The sequence below is a fragment of the Chelonia mydas genome, chromosome 7, assembly GCF_015237465.2.
Source record: "Chelonia mydas isolate rCheMyd1 chromosome 7, rCheMyd1.pri.v2, whole genome shotgun sequence".
NCBI lineage: Eukaryota > Metazoa > Chordata > Testudines > Cheloniidae > Chelonia > Chelonia mydas.
In genome coordinates, this window is record NC_057853.1 from 42,133,312 (window position 1) to 42,153,888 (window position 20,577).

The 20,577-nt window shown below is 38.0% G+C and overlaps 1 protein-coding gene across 1 annotated transcript in view; it reads left to right on the top strand.

Moving 5' to 3' along the window:
- Positions 1-20,577, top strand: part of STIMATE (STIM activating enhancer) — a 119,882-nt gene that overhangs the window by 93,586 nt on the left and 5,719 nt on the right. Inside the window, 5 exon segments of the mRNA XM_007055597.4 lie at positions 2,092-2,159; positions 2,161-2,205; positions 4,031-4,108; positions 4,752-4,901; positions 9,235-9,342. Coding sequence (XP_007055659.3) covers positions 2,092-2,159; positions 2,161-2,205; positions 4,031-4,108; positions 4,752-4,901; positions 9,235-9,342 — 449 coding nt within the window.

Sequence of the window (20,577 nt, forward strand, 5' to 3'; positions counted from 1 at the left end):
TTTGAAAATGTAGATACTCAAGAAAATTTTCTACGTAACTTTCTAGAGGACACGTAGTAATATTATTTTTTTTTCCATGAAATCCATAATTTTAAAACTATTTCTATAATAAAGGTGAAAGATAGTTTTGAAAGTTTGACAGACCATATCCAAAACTGAGTCAGATTTAATTTATTAAATGCAGCCAGGTTTCAAAAGGCTGCCTCTCATCTGTCCCTAAGTAGTTGCATTTCCTAACTGTGACATCAAATTTGATAGAATGACATTTGCCAGCACTTTTTTTTTTTTTTACCACTAGTAGGTTTTTATTATTTATGTTAACTATTACCAAGGTTTTGTGTACTCTGAGGTATAATGGTATCAAATTCCATGGTGTGGAATCAGAGTACATGGGATCCTGATTTCAATTGCTATAACTTTCAAAATTTAGAGACCCCAGAATGGATTTTAAAGCCTCAATAGCAACTCTGTGTCTCAGGCTATAATTTTGTTTTTTCATAGCAGTTATATAGCGAAGGAAAAATTAGAAAATACTAATAAAAGAAAAGTTTGAAAGTCTGGGAATTCATTGTTAATTTCAGTCTTAACTCAAACCCCACATCTCTGGAAAATTCATAGTTACATGGCAGACGGAGAAACATGATCTGGGGAACCTTCACTCAGAGTTTTCAAACTTTCAGATGTTGGGTCTGTATAACTGAAGCCTTACATTACCAAAAATAAACACCTTAAAACCAGTATATTCAAATTGTAGCACTCTAGGAACATCTCCTGGTGAAATTTTTCTGGGAAAAGCTGGTCTAGTCTGAAAAATCAATTTCTGCCTGCTGTGGAATTTCAAGAGCAAAGTGTAAAACTCAAGACTATTTGCTGTACATCTTTCAATAGCTTTCTGGAAAAAGACGTAGCCATGGTCCATTCTGCATTACAGCTGCGTAAAGGCATTTGAATTTCCATTGCACTTTATTCACAGACTTAAATATTAAGCCATATTTGATGCTCTAAAAGTTGTTTGTTGAAAGTGAATGGTGAAATCTGTAGAAAACTTCTTTTGTTTTAAATGAAGTGTTAGTAAAGCACTTCTGAGCTGTCAAATTTTGGTGATATTGTGATGCTGGTTAAAATTCACCTGACTGTTTTGTCAGGCACTCCACTCTTATCTGAGCTGCAACCAGGTATTTTCAGTTATGCTGTAGTTATATCAGGCTATATACTTTTTCTGTTGGAATATTTGTATGACCGTTCTAATTCCAGAGCAATCGATAATTTGCTTGGTATTCATTATACAGTACCTTACCTGGGGTACAGCAAAATTATTTCACTTTTTATGATTTACATTAATCAGTGCAACGAAGATATATCCTGATGAGCTTGCAGGAAGCTCTGAACAAAATTAAAATTTTGAAGGCTACTCATTCTCTTGTAATCTGTTGCAGTTTTTGCCATAATTACCATCAGCTAGTCATGGTTGCTGACATTTGTATAAGATACCTATATATCCAGGATGGCAAAAGCACAAATGCAGGAATATTCTAATTTTTTTAAAAGGTTATCTATGGTAGAGCAAAATACACAGCAAAATGGCTGCTGCAGTGTACGTTTTCTTCCTTAAAAAACATCATTATTTGCCAAAATGGCAAATAATTTGTAGCAACTAGCTTTATGGAAAAGTGAAAATCTCCTGAGATGTAAGCTAATTCTGTGTTTTATCTGCTGAGTTCAATAATGTGTACTAAAGCAAACTGTAACAAGGTACTCCCTAACTAAACAAAAGGTGCTCTTATGTTCAGTTTATTAATTTATATCTTTTTTTGAGATTTCTAAAGTAAAAATTTCTAAAGCACAAAAATTCAGACTCATCAGGGAAGGCAACTTCTTCATCGCAAGCAAAGGGATATCAATGAATGTTGTTGCTAGTGAGAAATATCATTAGGCTGCTTTCAATGGCAATCACTTATCAAATATTTCATTTTACTTTGGTTTACTAAGTTTTTTCTCCCTTGTCTAATTTTGCTTTTGTTTTTCTTAAACATATGCTAAGTCAAGTGACAGTGGGCTAAATTGGTGTATTAAAGCTTTGCTTTTTTGTAGGTGACCCGCTGCAGTGCAGTGCTTGGGTGGGACAGTGTGCACTGTACATAGTGATCATGATGTTTGAGAAAAACCATCATCATTATAGTCCTCCTAATACCTCAATGGAAAGAGGTTTGAGTCTTTATAGTATTTTTACAGTTAAATGAATTGCAGATAGATGCCAGAAAGTGATAAACTGGTTAATTCTATTTAATCCAAAAAGACTAAGGCTATCATGCAAGCTATGTAGAGGTCCACAGTTGGTGCTACTTAACTGTTGCCTATGATAATGGAGTGTCCATGATACACTAATTGGATTCACTGTGACAATGCTTCCATTCTATTTTGAATTTAGTAGGTATTGCATCGTGTACAATATAAGATCACATGCTCACTTGAGGTACTAAAAGGAGACCGAGTGCAATCAGCCTTTCTTTTAGTTAAAATTACAGCCCTAACTTTAAACCTATTGTGTATTCTTTTCACAGTTTTAGAGAATCTCCCCCTAAATGTCATAATAGAACATTGGTACATTTTTTGTAGTAAAACCTTAGTAATTCACACTGCAATAAAGACACATTGCTGAGTTACTGAATTAAAAAAATCTGCCAGGTAAGCAAACAATAGTCAGTTTCTGCAGCACGAAAGTGTATTTGAACCTTTATACAGGTAAAGTATAGCTTAGCTTCAATTTATGCTAATACTATTAGTTATACTGGTAAGTGTGTGGCAGTATATTCAGTAAACATAATGAAGTTGCAGTAATGAGGAATGACTCCCAGGCTGAGATCTGTAATGAAAGAGCATAACATTGTAAGTGACCTGATTTATAATCTAAACATGACAGTACTTACCTGGAGCAGCAGAAGTCACTATAATGTATTGTAATTCACCTTTAAAATGTCTTTGTTTTATAAAATATTTGAACTTCTGCATCCCACGTCCAGATATTTAACTTTAAAACCGCAGCATGTGTTTGTAAGCAATTTTCCAGATATTGGTTCTTCCAGTCAAAAGCTTTCTGGAAAAAGGGTTCAGTGGATATTTGACTCTAGCCTATGCTTTGTTTTTCTTGGTCAAACCTCTTTTATGGCCCCGGTTAGTTCAACTGCAGGAAGCACATACATCATCTTGGACATGTCGCTAATAGAATCTTTCATCTCAATGTAGAATCAAGTGGGAACCACAAGTCCACACACTTTTAAAGGGATAATTTATAATTTTGTCTATAATTGATAAAGCATTTATATAACTGAACTGTGAATAGTGGTCAGGTAGGTATGAGATGGATTGTCTGGTTTAGTACAGCATATGCAATTTAACATTCAAGATGATTACTCATAGCAGTTAGAGCTGAATAACCCCTGTAAGGTGTTCTAAACCAGGGGTTCTCAAACTGGGGTGTTGCGAGCTGTCAGCCTCCACCCCAAACCCCACTTCACCTCCAGCATTTATAATAGCGTTAAATATTTTTAAGTGTTTTTAATTTAGAAGGGAGATTGTACTCAGAGGCTGCTGTGTGAAAGGGGTCACCAGTACAAAAGTTTGAGAACCACTGTTCTAGACCATCCTGTAGAATAAACAGGATTTTTTTACACTTTATTTTATAGTATTCTGCCAGTTTATTTAAATCTCCAAGTGATGGGGCTTCAAACATTTTCCTTGGGATTATAAGGTGATTAATTTGTCAGATAGTATCTGGTTTGCTTCACCTACCCACAAATCATCACATTCCTTCTGTAGTCACAAATTAGTGGATGGCAGATTGTTTTCAGTCAGCCCCACATGTTTACTAAATGCAACAAACAAATGCTTCCTTGACAAAAGTATATTCCTTTCCTATGAAACTGTCCTTTCTAATTCATCTGGCTACCAGCCTAATACTTTCTGTAACACTTCTAACCCAGCTGCATGCACATACTGTTGTGGTCTGAATTTGATCTTTTTCTTTTCACAGGTAGCTTTATTGAATCCCATAGAGAACCCCCAGTTGGAGCTGGCTATCGTCATGCTGATAGTTCCCTTCTTTGTTAATGTTAGTACAACTGTACGCTTTTCAGAGATAGTTGACTTGTGTTCCCCCCCCCCCGACCCATCCCCTTCTCCATCTGTTAAAATTAATCCGTACCACACAGTGCCTTGGTGATATCTTAGTGTTACAAGTCTTCAACTCCTCTGTGTGTGTGTGTGTATAAAATGTGATTATGTACTTACGTATCTATAAAATCCATAATCAGCAATGCCATTGGGCACAGAAATGGTGCACAGAATGCCCAGTGTTGAATGTACTATTCAGATACTGTTGTACCAGTTAGAAAATTCCAGTTAAATTTGGTTTATTTAGGAAAGCATTAATTTATGTTTGGAGTGCCAAAAAATATCATCCCATTGAAGTGCCCTAGACCAAGCAAGACTATCCATATGTCAAGATTAAGAGCTAATAAAAAATGCCCACTAAGCAGCAGCTTTTTTCTTATTGGTGCAAGAGCAGGAAATAGGGCAGCTATGTTTCAGGGGGTATATGTTAGATCATGTGACTGGATCTGTACAGGATTTTGCCGTATTTGGCCAAATCCCACTTAGTACAACTATTCCCTAACTCCATTCCAAGGTCTGAATGACTAACACATATACTGGTCTAAAGAAAACCTGAACTGTGAATTTTCCCCTGTTAACAGGCATTAATGTTCTGGGTGGTGGATAACTTTCTTATGAAGAAAGGGAAGACAAAAGCTAAACTCGAAGAAAAGGAAATGGGGCAAGATTCAAGGAATGGAAGTAAAGTCCGATACAGGAGAGCAGCATCACATGAAGAGTCAGAGTCAGAAGTATGTAGATGCACCACTTGCTGTACCTGAGTCAACTCCCTTCCTTTTGACTTTGACTTACAATACTATCTTAGGCTTGATTAGTTTTGTACTAAATTTGCTTAGAGCCCTTTTTCGTAAGACCTCATTGAATAAATCGGTACTGCTAATTCACTTCTCTTATTGACCCTTTACAAGGCTGCTGATGTTTTTCCTGGGGTACGAGACCTTTCAAAAGGATTGTTTTTAGATCCTGTGGTGTCAGATAATTCAGTTAACAGTGAACTACAGCTTTAATGTGGCTATTTTATAAGGATATTGTATATCTAAAAAATGGTTTCTCAGATTTGTTAAAACTGACATTTCATCTGTTATGATAATCTTACACATTTGAACAATAGATCAGTATCAGGTTGGGGTTTTTTTTTTGTTTGTTTTGTTTGTTTTTGAGGGTTGGTGAGGTTGAAGAGTCTACAGCAGTTTTAAAACCATATCTAGTCATTAGTGTACAGCATTATACACTACAAATAAGTGCCATGGCAGCTTCCCCATTCAATGTTGCAAATAACCTTGATTTGACTTTAAACAACTGTGATAGGGTGAGAACATCATTCTCTCAGTTCTGTTTGTCAATCTCTCTTATCCGAAGAGCTTAATTAAGGTGGATCAGAAATGTTCCTTTTGATTGCTACCCACTAAAAGAACTTAACCATGATGAAAGACCATTCAGCTGAAGCATACAGCTGTGTAAGAGCCATTGCTATATCTGGTACAGCTCTCTAGTTCTATTTTTCTGTGGAATATGATACTTTCAGTAATTACGCTGAAAGTGAAGGGGCCAAAAAGTCAATTTTTTTTAACTTCCCTGCTTTCAAGATAACCTTCCTTAAAATTCTGTTAAGCACTTTTTGCTTTGCATAAGGACAAGCAGCTTCCTTGAGTATATGAGCACTTCTGTCACTATTGTTTAATATCCATTATCAGTAGTAACTCTTTTTTGTTTAGTAGATAAAACTGTCACTGAAAGATGGTCAGAGAATCTGTTGCCCACAAGTGGAACATTTGTGGGATCCCAGTGTACCACAGGTCCCACTATTCAGTGCTTTCTTCAGTCAAATGACCTTTCTTTAAGATCAGATAATACCTGTAGACTTTATGGGCCCATATGTCTATTAGAGATGAAGATGGCTGCAGTCTTCAATTTCTGCAAATGTGTTCATGGCAAATTGCTTAAACTGCTCTTGGTTAAAACACATTTTGGGCACCCTGATTTATTTCTTGCATAGAAGGTGAAGTACGAAAAAGCATTTTGATGTTTGAAAGTTACTTTCTAATTAGGGCTGTTAAGCAATTAAAAAATAATAGAACACCATTTATTTAAATATTTTTGAATGTTTTCTACATTTTCAAATATATTGATTTCAATTACCACACAAAATACAAAGTGTACAGTGCTCACTTTATATTATTATTTTTGATTACAAATATTTGCACAGTAAAAAACAAAAGAAATAGTATTTTTCAACTCACCTAATACAAATACTGTAGTGCAATCTGTCATAAAAGTTGCACTTACAAATATAGAATTATGTACAAAAAAAACTGCACTCAAAAATAAAACAATGTAAAATTTTAGAGCCTACAAGTCCACTCAATCACTTCTTGTTCAGCCAATCACTCAAATAAACAAGTTTGTTTACATTTGCAGGAGATAATGCTGTCCCCCCCCCCCCCCCCATTTCTTGTTTACAACGTCATCTGAAAGTGACAACAGGTTTGCATGGCACAGTTGTAGCTGGTGTCGCGAGATATTTACGTGCCTGAAGAGGCACTAAAGATTCATATGTCCCTTCATGCTTCAACCACCATTCCAGAGGACATACATCCATGCCGATGACGGGATCTGCTTGATAATGATCCAAAGCAGTGCGGACCAGCGCATGTTCATTTTCATCATCTGAGTCAGATACCACCAGCAGAAGGTTGATTTTCGTTTTTGGTGGTTCAGTTCTGTAGTTTCCACAGCGAAGTGTTGCTCTTTTAAGACTTCTGAAAGCATGGTCCACACCTCATCCCTCTCAGATTTTGGAAGGCACTTCAGATTCTCAAACCTGGGGTTGAGTGCTGTAGCTATCTTTAGAAATGTCATATTGGTACCTTCTTAGCATTTCGTCAAATCTGTGAAAGTGTTCTTAAAATGAATATGTGCTGGGTCATCATCTGAGATTGCTATATCTTGAAATATATGGCAGAATGTGGGTAAAACAGAGCAGGAGACATACAGTTCTCCCCCAAGGAGTTCAGTCACAAATTTAATTAACACATTTTTTTAACGAGTGTCATCAGCATGGAAGCATGTCCTCTGGAATGGTGGCCAAAGCATAGAATGATAGAACTGGAAGGGACCTCGAGAGGTCATCTAGTCCAATCCCCTGCACTCAAGGCAGGACTAAGTATTATCTAGACCATCCCTGACAGGTGTTTGTCTAACCTGCTCATAAAAATCCCCAATGATGGAGATTCCACAGCCTCCCTAGGCAATTTATTCCAGTGCTTAAACCATTCTGACAGTTAGGAAGTTTTTTCCTAATATTCAACCTAAACCGCCCTTGCTGCAATTTACGCCCATTGTTTCTTGTCCTATCCTGAGAGGTTAAGAATAATTTTTCTCCCTCCTCCTTGTAACAACCTTTTATGTACTTGAAAACTGTTAGCATGTCCCCTCTGTCTTATCTTCTCCAGACTGAACAAACCCAATTTTTTTCAGTCTTCCCTCATAGGTCATGTTTTCTAGACCTTTAATCATTTTTGTTGCTCTCCTCTGGCCTTTCTCCAGTTTGTCCACATCTTTCCTGAAATGTGGTACCCAGAATTGGACACAGTACTCCAGCTGAGGCCTAATCAGTGCGGAGAAGAGCGGAAGAATTACTTCTCATGTCTTGCTTACAATACTCCTGCTAATACATCCCAGAATGATGTTTGCTTTTTTGCAACAGCGTTACACTGTTGACTCATACTTAGCTTGTAATCCACTATGACCCCCCACATCCCTTTCTGCAGTACTCCTTCCTAGGCAGTCATTTCCCATTTTGTATGTGTGCAACTGATTGTTCCTTCCTAAGTGGAGTACTTTGCGTTTGTCCTTATTGAATTTCATCCTATTTACTTCAGACCATTTCTCCAGTTTGTCCAGATCAGTTTGAATTTTAATCCTATCCTCCAAAGTCCTTGCAACCCCTCTCAGCTTGGTATTGTCTGCAAACTTTATAAGTGTTCTCTCTATGCCATTATCTAAATCATTGATGAAGATATTGAACAGAACCAGACCTAGAACCGATCTCTGCCAGACCCCATTCGTTATGCCCTTTCAGCATGACTGTGAACCGCTGATGAGTATTCTCTGGGAACAATTTTCCAACCAGTTATGCACCCACCTTATAGTAGCTCCATCTAGGTTGTATTTCCCTATTTAGTTTATGAGAAGGTCATGCGAGACAGTATCACAAGCCTTACTAAAGTCAAGATATACCACAACTACCACTTCTTCTCCCCCCCCCTCCCCCCCCGCCCCATCTACAAGACTTGTTACCCTGTCAAAGTAAGGGTCATGAAGGGGCATACAAATGTTTAGCTTATCTGGCATGTAAATACCTTGCAATGCTGGTTACAAAAGTGCCATGCAAATGCATGTTCTTACTTTCAGGTGACATTGTAAATAAGAAGCAGGCAGCGTTATGTCCCGTAAATGTAAACAAATGTCTTTCTCTTGGCAATTGACTGAATAAAAGGTAGGACTGAGTGGATTTGTAGGCTCTAAAGTTTTACATTGTTTTGTTTTTTGAGTGCAGTTATGTAACAAAAAAAAATTGTAAGTTGCACTTTGATGATAAAGAGGTTGCACTTCAGTTCATGTATGAGGTGAACTGAAAAATTCTATTTTTATAGTGCAAATATTTGTAATAAAAATAAGTGAGTATTGCAAACTTTGTCATCTGTGTAATAAAAATCAATATATTTGAAAATGTAGAAGAACGTCCAAAATATTTAATAAAGTTAAATTGGTATTCTATTGATTAATGGTGCAATTAAAAGTGCAATTAATCACAATTTTTTTGAGTTAAACATGTAAGTTAACTGCGATTGATCGACAATCCTATTTCTAATGTAATACGTCCGACAGGCAGTGACATGAAACCTAACAAATCCAAAATTCTCCTGTTTTAATAAAGCCTCTTTTCTTAAACATTGAATAATTGGGCATCTTACTAGAATAAATTATTTAAAATAGATTCAAAGGAGAAAAGATAGAGATTGAATCTTATTTGAAACATGCTATTTATATTTCTGTTTTTAGATCCTTATTTCAGCAGATGATGAAATGGAGGAGTCAGAAGTTGAAGAGGACCTACGGAGACTGACTAACTTAAAGCCTATTAAGAAGAAGCATCGCTTTGGGCTGCCTGTATGATGCATTCCTGACCTGTGTATTTGCAGGTTTCGTGACATAAGCTTCCTGGTCAGTGGATTTTCACTTTGCAACAGCATCCCTTTTTTCCTACTAACAGTTACTCAACAACAGGTCTGTAATTAGGATGCAGGTAGTTTGAAGCATTCCAGTTCAGTTGCACTACAGAAACACTGACCAAATATGCAAGAGCGTCTTTTCATCATTTGTGGAAACACCGCATTGTTAGGGACCAGACACTAAAATGGTTTGTATCTGACACTTCAGAGAAGACGACAGAAAAACAATTACTCAGTGTCGACTCACTTATGGTTCCTGAGTGATTCAGTGCAAGACATTCTGGAAAAAGGCATCGGGGTTGACTAAGTGGAACCAGTGTGTTTTATTACTAAAACTGGCATTTGCAACATATTAATTCCTAGAGCAGAATAGTTTTATGGTTACAAGCTGTAACTTAATGTTATTTTTTTAAGTACATGTTTACTTCCTACAAGGTACCTATGGAACTAATAGGCAGAACAAAGATTTTTTCAAGTCTCCTCTAACCTATTTGACTATTTTATATTTAAGTTATATTTTCATACTGTTATATTTAAGGATTCTCTTTGTCAGAGAAAAGGACACTATTCCCTTTTTTTGTGTGGAAAAAGATCAAAAGATTTGCAGTGAAGTTCTCATTCGTCCTTGTCACTTGATTAAGATAAGGCAAATGATGTTTTCACAAAGGGAAAAGCTTTCTTTCACTGTTGAAACCACCAAATGTCCACTAGAAATGTAGCCCCAAGTGTGGTTTTGGCAACGTCATTTAAGAATAGTGTTTTGTAAAATGGAGATGTTCTCTGCATATTTGGCAATATGCACTTTAGCAGATAAAGAAAAACACATTTTTCTGATAGTTTCCTCATCTGTGAAATGAACTTCTAAGGATGACTTCATCAATATTTGTCTCATAAGAACTTGAAAATCTCTGATTGTACCTCTCAACTATTCCAAAGGAGGCAGAACATTCCCTCTTTACATTTCTTACATGGGATCTAGCACACGAGACACTGATCTGATTAGAGCTCTTAGCACTACCTTAATACATATAGTTCTTTCTTTGGGTTGCATTTTTACTTAAGATTTTTTCCATTTAAATATAAATGTGTAGTGCTGATCTTTAGTAACAATACTTCATTTGAAGGCTTTAAAGCATACTTCCCCAGTGCACACATTCCTTAATTCCTCCAAAAAAGCCTACTTGTTTCTCCCTTTCTCTATCTGGAATAAAACTGAGAGGTACTATGCACCTGTTACTACGTTTAAGATGTCTGTGGCTTTCAGTGTCGTCTTTCCGTGGTTAATGAAAACATATCTGCTGGTGTTGAACCCTTGTAGACCTGTTTTCAGTGACCTCCTGTTCCTTTGTGTATTTCCCAACTGTTCCAACAGCTTTCTTTGATTCAATTAAGCCTTGTGTAGGATGAGGTGATGCATCAAAAAGATGGCAAAGATCAGAAATAAGTTGCAAATCTGGACATCAGATGCGTTCCAAGCCTTAAAAAAACCAAACAAGTTCACTGGAAGACAGCTCAGAACTTTTTAAAGATTTTTTAAAATTTTGTATATATTTAGTAGGTCTTAATGTGGTATGTTACTAATACTGCTGAAGTGGGGTCGGTAGGCCTTCGGAAATACTGTGTGCTCCCTTGCTTACCTTCACTATTCAAATATTTGTTTACAGCTTGGCTATTGAGGTAAACAAAATGTCCTGGGACTTCTTCTGTATATCTCAATCTGTCCAGCTGACTAAAAGGGACATTTTACCAAACCTGACATTTGAGCTAGCTGGAGCCCCCCTCAATCACTGGTACTGTGTGTTAAAACATAATATTTGCAATAAGTTAAATGCTAATGTTTTTCTTACACTAAATCTAGAAACTAAGGGAAACAGACACTTGCCTAATTTGAGTTTCTCTGAAGTATGAAGTAGGGAAGGGTCACTAATCAATGTTGCCTCCCAATTTATTAGCTTACCTTTTTCAGTAAATGTTTCATCTTTTTTGATTTAAGCCTTGTCTGAGTATAGTACAATCAGGCAGGTTCAACCTCTCCAGTACAGTAGTTTAAGCAATTCACTTCAATGCACAGTATATCTACTACAGCTTTGCCACTCCCATGGGAATTAAGAACTAGTCTCCTCTGTTCACAAACTTCGGTATTTTTAGTCAGGAGCTTGAGAGGATTTGCCTAGGCCTTGTTCTATTTGAGGTAATGAAATAAAACAGATGATGCTTTCTTTATTCCACCATATTATACTTACCTATCCTCTTTAGTCATTAGGGATCATTTGAACAGCACACAAATCATGAGCTTAATTTTTTTGCTTCCTGTGTTCAAATTATGCAGAATATCAAAATGAGCTTTGTTTCTAGTGTCAGGTTTAGTCTGTGAACCATCAAATGGCCTTAATCATGTAAAATAAGCTTCTTTTGTACAGACCTCATATTTACTGTCCAAGTAAAGATAGTATAAAGCACCATATAGCCGTTTTCTTCAGATTGTTTTAAGGGTAAAAATGCTTTTTTCCCTTTTTTTTTTTTTCTTAAGTGCTTCAGTACCTCTGAGTTGAGATTTATATTGTATTGTTTTGTAACAGGACTTGTGACATAATGAAATTCTATTAGCCAAAGACTCTCGAGCATTTCACATTCCCACAGTCATAACATGGAAAATGAATACCTTTTATTAGAAAGGTTGTTTGAGCATTAATTTTGATATAGTCCCTCTCTTTAATACTAGACTCTTAAAGTTCCCCCAGGTGACAGCAAGATGTTACATTTTTGCTCATTAGTTTTCATTACCCTTTCAAAAAAGAAAAGGAAAATGTTAAATTATTTCCCTGTTTGCAAAAGTCTTAACTGAAAAAATGAATTCATGCAGTAGTTAAAGTTTATACATTCTTCTTTGAAGCCCAGACCTATAACATCTAGTGCTTCACTGTTGGAGTATTTTGGCAGTACAGTTTAAGAGAAACTATTCTATAATGAGTTGATATGATGATTTGAAGTCCTGGAAGCACATGTGTGATTCTCCTCCAAATGTTAGTCTGCTGTGGCAAATCCATCCTTTAAACAACTCACAATAGGTTTAATTCAGACTGTACTTATAAAAGGTAGTCATTATGCCATTATTTGTTTGTTTAAAATAAGCTTGTGTATAAATAAATAAAAGGGATTCTAACTTTAAATGTATACTTGAGCAGAAATTAGAAATATTGGAGGTCAAGGTTCACCACAACTTGTCAACCTTACAACACATGAACCGGTTATATCTGCGCTGTGATATGTTGTCATCTAATATGTGGTCTTAAAGTTCTGGCTTTAATGCATTCAGTTCCCCTTGTCCTACTTTATGTGGTAAAATGCTGTATATTAATGTTGCTGACTAAAATGTGCTATAGCTTTTCTTCAGGGAAAACTCATACTTGTTGAGTTGTGAACTTAACTAAAACAATGCAAAGTGTTCCAGAGGTTTCTAACAACTGTATGCACAGTTTCCAGCTGTGCCTGGTGGGGGAAAGAATGTTCAGCATTAGCAGTGAAGGGTTGAGTATCTTAAGGAATTTCTGCTATTGCCCCCAAGTCTGCAACGTGCTGTGCTTTTTGCAGCACCAAAAGTAGTGAAAGTGAACAAATCCAGCCACATCAGGTCAAAGTAGCTCTAAAGCACAGCTGTGCAACTTTTTTTTAGACAATATGTAGTCTCCATTTCAATGACTGAAAATGACTACTATGGTTTTACAAAGTAAAACTACACTATCTTTAAAAAAGGGACTCTTTTTTGTAATTGGGTTTTTGTCTTGCCTGGGTATGTCTCAAATTGAACTTTGGGTTTATTTGTTTACAAGTAAATTGGGAGTAGAGCCTATGTCAGCAAACAATGACTGAAATCTGCTGCCCTCTGTTTGAACCATATTGTTTAATCAGTGGTGTTACATTAAAGTTTAAGGGTATATGATGTAAGGGTACTTACATTGTATAATGGTTTACAATAAAGTTTGACTTATTACAGATTTTTACATGTATTCTGTGCTCCCTTATTATGTTAAAAATGAATGTACTTATTAGCTGTATTCCGTGTGCCTTTCTGTTGATTACCTTCTGTCCTGGCACACATTTTGTTGTTTAGAGTTTAAGCACTGAACTTCAGATCTGCTGGTATTAGTTTTTGCTTCTGCATTGGGATTAGTTTCAGGATGTTGACACATCTCAATATCCATTTTCCAAGGAGAGACAAGACATGTTAGATTACAAATTTTGTTTTATGTGCAAATGTCATACATATTTAAAATTTCTCTCAAAGAGTTGCACTTACAAGGTGCAAAGGTAGTTGTGTTCCCTGTGGTGTTCTACACAGATTTTGCCTTGAGTGCACACCCAGAGATATGTTATATGTCATGAAATAATCAAAATGAATTTTTCGGTTTACTCCCTGTGAAGACGTACGGCTGGTTCTGCCCCCCAGCTGCCAGCCACTAAAGTATGTATTGTAACAGAGCTGTGGACTTCAGACAGAAATGTCAGTTACTGGAATCAGGGGAATGCCCCGCCTCCTGAACTTCAGTCATGTTTTATTTGCCTCCACAGTGACCAGTGGTTCAGCCAGAGCTTTTTGGAGGCAAATTTCAATCTCTTATTGAAAATTTCTGACTAATTTGGCTGAATTTGTCCATCTGTCCCCTTGGCTCCACCTTGGAGGTGTTTGCAGTGGCTGATGCGCCTGCAGGCTTCAGGAAGCAAACTCAGCAGAGAATGCCAAAAGATAAAAAGGAAAGAGCTGTCTCTTGCTTCACGCCTTTGTGTGTCCTGTGGAGCTTGTCAGACTGAGTGCAGTTCCCCCTCAAAGCATGCTGTGGGCAGGGTCACCTTGGCCCTCCTCCAATGACCAACAAAGAGCCAAGCAGGAATCGAGTAGCCAGAGGCAAGCAGATCCCCTGCCTCATCTCCATGAAGGGAGCTAAGCCACAAGGTCAGCCACCAGATGGAAGATCATACCTAAGTCCCTAGAACTGTACCAGCAATCATGCTTCTGATCCCTGCTGCCACCTCTGTAACATCCTCCTAGGGATTGCCTACGGATAACTCAGGCTGTAGCCTACAGGGAAAATGCTGGTCCATGTGGGATCCCTGCCAGTGGTAGAGGCTCCTGGGGATTCCATTCTTGAACCCCAGTACTTTCTTTGAGAGATCCAGAAGGAACCTCTGTTGGAAAGACAAGACGACAACCCCAGCCTCTTTCAGAGCAAGATCACTAGCCCCTTGGAAATATTTTTGGAGTGATCCCAATTTCACTCCCCCCATATGAAGCAGGATTATGGGGACAAACACTCAAAGGAGAAATAAATAAAATTAGTTTGGTTCCCTGCTTAACTTCATGGAGGGCCTCAGGGCATATCAGTGCAGCAGAAACTAAGCCATAGATCTGTGCTGATTCCTCTGAACATGCACAAACACAAAAATGGGGGCGGGGGGAGAAATCCTCCCTCCATAGAGAAGGAAGGCCAGCAGTCTGAATCAGTGTTAGAGATTCAGGTAACAAATAGTTTAAAAAAAAAAAAAAACTAACCCGACTATAGACGTTTTCAGGCAAAGTACTTGGAGTATTGTTGAACTGTGCTTCAGAGGGCTGCAGCTGCCCTACACAAGTTATAGCTGAGATGCTGCACTGGAGCAGGGGTTCTCAACCTTTCTCTTTTTGAGCCCCCCCCCCCCCCCCCCCCCCCAGCATGCTATAAAACCTCCACCGCCCACCTGTGCCACAACAACTGATTTTCTGCAAATAAAAGCCAGGGTCAGCATTAGGGGGTAGCAAATGGCAATTGCTTGGGGTCCCATGCCACAGGGAGCCCCCCATGAAGCTAAGCAGCTCAGGCTTCGGCTTCAGCCCCATACAGTGGGCTTCAGCTTTCTGACCTGGGCCCCAGTGAGTCTGATGCTGGCCCTGCTTGACAGACCCCCTGAAACCTGCTTGCAGCCCTCCAGGGGGCCCTGAACCCCGGTTGAGAACCACTGCATTAGAGGAATGGGGGATTTCCTGTCATACAAAAGACTAGGAAAGCGTCAGACTTTGTCGCCACCTGCCATTCTGAGGTACCAAACTCTCACCTCCAGGTTGTTTTTCCCAGCTGGTGCTGCAGGTTGGCATGCATTGCCATGACTTCCACTTCCTCTCAGCCCAGGGATCCATGACAAGAGGGACAGCAGCCCAGGTTTGGAAGAACAAGTAGGAAGTAAGAGATCTCTTAGTCTACTATTTACTAATATCTACCTCATCAACATCGATTTTATAAGGCTAAAAGCATTCGAGATGTGCACCAGTCAAAATTCAACCTTGTGTCACTACTGAATGTGAACATGGATCTTTCCTGGTGGTCAGGCATTCAGCATTTCTAAGGAGGAAATGTTTACCTGAAACTGTGGCCACTTTGCTATAAAGTCCTTGGCATACAGCCATGTCTGGGCAGGTGTCACCTCCACCCTTCCTCTGGGAATGAGAACTCTCTGACAGCATCAGCCCAGCAACAACAACCAAATAACTTATGAAGTGCATTTGGCACGCTCTACTAGCTTTCACAAGCTGTGGTGACATGGGTGGGTAGTATTGGAAGTATGGGCCCTCTCACTGCCTAAGGGCTTCTTCCTGAAAAAGAGAGCGGGGATACATCTTTCATGCAGATAATATGGGGCTTTTTATCACTGAGATAAGATGCTCAGGCAAATCCGTTATCAGCTTGTGGGAAATTTTATAGGAAGCTAAGGCTCAGAGCTGCTGGGAAAGTAGATTGCTAATCCTGACTCTTGCCAGATTCTGTAGCAAAGAATTATAGGTCAGATGGAAATATGAAACAGTCCACAAAGTACAAGAGGGAATACCATTTTACAAGTGGTAGCTGGACCACATCCAGGGTGTTGGCACTAAGCCAACTGAGGGCAACTTCTGACTTCACCTATCTGGAGTTAGCCTAGCACTAATTGGAGTGGCAGAGAGAGGGGCAGGTCTTTTTCAATTTTGGTCACACATGATGTCATTGGGCATTGCCCAGAGGGGGTGCTATGTGGAGCTCCGGATGAATCACAGCTAGTTTTGTCCCATTCCCAATATTGAGCAACCCATGGTAATGTCAGGCCATGAATGAAACCACCTGTCCGCTTTATCAGAATAATACTTCTCATTCCCCATCCTATTTCTAACTTGAGAACTGGTAACAGAGCAGGGTGTGGTGTGAAACATCTGAACAAGTTCCTAAAGAAGGCTTATCTTCACTTTCCCATTTTTACCATTCCACAGGCATATTGCGCACTTACATATGGATGGTAGGGGTTTTTTTTCAACTCCAACACTATTATTTGATCTGACAAGTGCTCACAGGGCCTTTTCCAGGATAATGCTGATAATACTAGCTTTAAGGAAGAAGGATACTCATTTCCATCCCTCCTCCTGGAAAATTCCCCTGGTCAAACAAAGAATGACATGATTGAAGTATCTTGGGTTCATGACAAACACAGATATATGGTGCTAGGCACATCAATCATAGGCCAGGCTAAGGATGAAGCCTATTAGGTACAAGGTGTCATCTCAGAAGAATAACAGAAGATGAAGATGGCCATAAAGGAAAACGAGGGGGTGGCTCAGACACAAACTGACTACTTAGTGCAGCCTGTTGGGAATGCTGAACTCCGGCGCAGGCCTGCATCAGTGAACCAGAGTTCACATGAGACATGTTGGTCATCCAACGCTTAGCCAACGCCATTTTTCAGCAGAAGTGTTCCGAATACCTCACTGACCACCAGAAAATGGATATATATAAATAACATTCATCTTACTTAGAATGTCCATATTTAAAGGATGATCCTGCTTCCTACTCTGGACCTTAGCATGATGAACAGGAAAATTTGTTTATCTGAACATTTTCTTTCTTCCAGTAAGAAAGTTCACAGACCTGGGCCATCCTACACATAAACAGATCATTGGGAATAGAGATGGAAACTGACATCCAAAGATTCAGGTTTATTTTGTTAAGGAAAATAATCTCAACGCTTGGGAGTAAGAGAAATTGTTGTGCTTTTTCTTCTTAACACAACCTGTAATTTAGGAAGTAGAATTGAATTATCCTGGCTGTGGAAGCCGTCTCATCTGAAGGGACTCTCTTGACAGGGACTGGCAGAACTGGTTCTTCTCTCAAGCTAGAAGCAGCCTGAAGTACTCATTGTAACTGGTCTGTGGATTTTAATAGTTGAAAAAAGGAAACTGGCAGATAAGCACAGATTTTCCTGTTTGGGGCTGAGTAGTGTAATTCCTAATGAGATTAAATAAGGTGTTTGTCAAATTCAGAAACAAAACAATTTCTTTCATAGTGCAGGTTTTGAATTCTTAACTAGATCAGTTACTGCTTTCAATTATTAAAATATCACCATTTTTAATGTGATCTCAAACTCTGCTTTGGATAAATTGCATCAGTAAGGTCATGCACTCAGTTGGTTTAAAAAAAAAATCCTGATTTTGTTTTCAAATTTCTTAATACGGTAAAATTCGAGTGGATTGATACCAGTTTTATTTTCCAATGTGGAATTACTTGACTCTAATAATGATGCAAAAGCTTGGGATTTGGGAGAATGGGAAGTTTTTATTATACTAAGCCACTGATTTTTTTAAAAAAATATATAAAAAAGGAAATAACATCATAAACACTCAATTATCTATCAGTAATTCATTATTTCCGGGCAGAAAATTAACATAAATCAAGTTCTCTGACATGAAGAGTTTTAAGTCTAAAAGCCAGCCAAAGGATATGAGCGAGGACTACAAATGGCAGGGAAAGTGGTGATTGGCCACATCTTGATGATTATAGTAGATTGGGATAATGGTTTTATCATTAGTTCAACTGCCTATGCTTGTCGTTCACTAAACAATATATGAACAAAGCTTGAGAAAAGACACACAATGAAGTTGTCCTAAACTAAAGCTATTAGTATTCCAGTAAATATCTATTTTAAAGTTGCCAGTTGGAGATTTTGGGTGTTTCTTGCCTGCAGCTGATCCAAACACAGAGGTTAAATAAATTATATTCAGGATGAAAAATAACTTTAGTATAAATATAATACAATACAATTCTAACCAGAATTAGAACCCAATTTGAAATTATTTTTGCTATAACCTATAAATAAAAATTCTTCACTGAATAATTAGGGACATCTTTTTAAAAGAAAGTTTGTGATTGCCGACTAAGTACAAAAATAGTTACCTAGCCTGCTTTCTAATTTATCTTTCTTACTTAACACTTAACTTCCCATTCTCTTGACTTGTGAGGACTCTAATTTTTTTTAATTCCTTCTAAAGAGAAAACACTAGCAGTCTTAAGAGCAAAGGAACATCAAGGAAATCAAGTTTTGGCATTGGAAGAATTCTAATGATCAAAGTATATCAAGTATTTGAAATGCAACAATAACAAAGAGAAAATATATGGGCTGAGGCCTATGCAGAAAAGTAAGGTTATTTGCCGTTGGAGGTTGTCATACTCCTGATTCGTAAAAAGAAAAGGAGTACTTGTGGCACCTTAGAGACTAACCAATTTATTTGAGCATAAGCTTTCGTGAGCTACAGCTCACTTCATCGGATGCATTCATCGGATGAAGTGAAATGTAGCTCACGAAAGCTTATGCTCTCTAAGGTGCCACAAGTCCTCCTTTTCTTTTTGCGAATACAGACTAACACGGCTGCTACTCTGATACTCCTGACTCTAGGTTTTGTAGCACATTATGGTAACACTGGGAGAGTAAGAAACCAAACCCCCTCCACATTTTTGTCAGCCTTCCCATCAGAAGCATTCAGAGTCAGAAAAGAGTCTTTAACAAAGCATTGCCTTTTAAAGTTATAAATAGAGCCTCCGCAGGTTCCCCTGGAAGAACTATTTGTTATAGTAGAGTGGACTGAACTTCCATCCGCTCAGTTTCACTACTGCAGCTGTCTCCTCTTGTCAGTTCTGAGCTTCATCCCAGCTCCAGCCAGGCAGGTCAGTAAATTCTACAAACCCCAGTCATCACTAAGAATAAACCTTTCAGAACAGCAGCCTGTGTCAACCTGAATCATTCTGGGATCTGGTTTGGGAAAATGACCCAGCTAATGACTTCATGTTAATGGTCTATATAAGTCGAGGAAAAACCAGTCTGCTGCAGAGTGCACTAGGAGCTGATCCAAGGGAAAAACTGCCTCCGAGAGGACTAATATTGAGGGAGCACCCCAGCTATGTCACAGGTATGGAATGATATTAAGTTGGCTGGTGTATTGCACCACATCTGAAAAATACTGCACTATTTAATGATTCTTCTGGTTAAGTAGTTTGACAGTTTATGCTTTGTTAATCCTTGTGTTAATGAAATTTTTCTCAAATCGCTGACCTGTTTGCTATTCAATTAGTTATTTTGGAAGTTTTTTTCAAGCCAAACTTTGTGAAAGAATTTAGCAATGAAACTATTTTTTGATAAATTATTTTGCGAGTGACCAAAAAGCAACTTCTCCTCTACTGGAGCGACTGCAAATTAACACAACAATGTAAACTATCCTTTTTAGCTTTAATCACATTTGTTGAAAAGGAAAGATATGTTTTTCCTCTAGATTGTGCAGATACGGTGATAGATTTAAATGTAGAGGGGATTCCTGTTTTTGCTTTTAGGCTAATCCCAAAGGCTACAGAATGTGTAAATGTGGGATTTTAGTTTAACTTTTTGTTTCTTGCTCTATCTCCTTGAGGTGTACCATTCCCTATGTAAAATGAGGCTTCATTGTAACAAAATACAGAAAAGCAATGAGTATGAGGGACTAAAAATTCTAGACAAAAATATAAAATAGGTGTCAAGACCCAAAGTACTCACTTAACTTCAAATGTACCATGTAACCAATAGGTTAAAATCATTCTCGGATTCCCCACCCCTATGCATTTTAAAGTATGTCTAAGTGGCTCAATTTCAAGATTGCTATGAATGCATAAAGAACCTAAAGAATGTATATTTACATACTGTTTTCCTAATGGACAGTATTTTGTGACAGAGCTGAGATGGTAAGAAAGCTTTATAGGAGCAATACTGCAAGGCTAGAGAAAAGAACCCTATGAAGAATTTGGAAAGAATTCAGTTCTGCTTATTCTTTCTTCCAAGTGAAATAGACTTGAAGGCAATGTTGCAGATCTTGTAAACC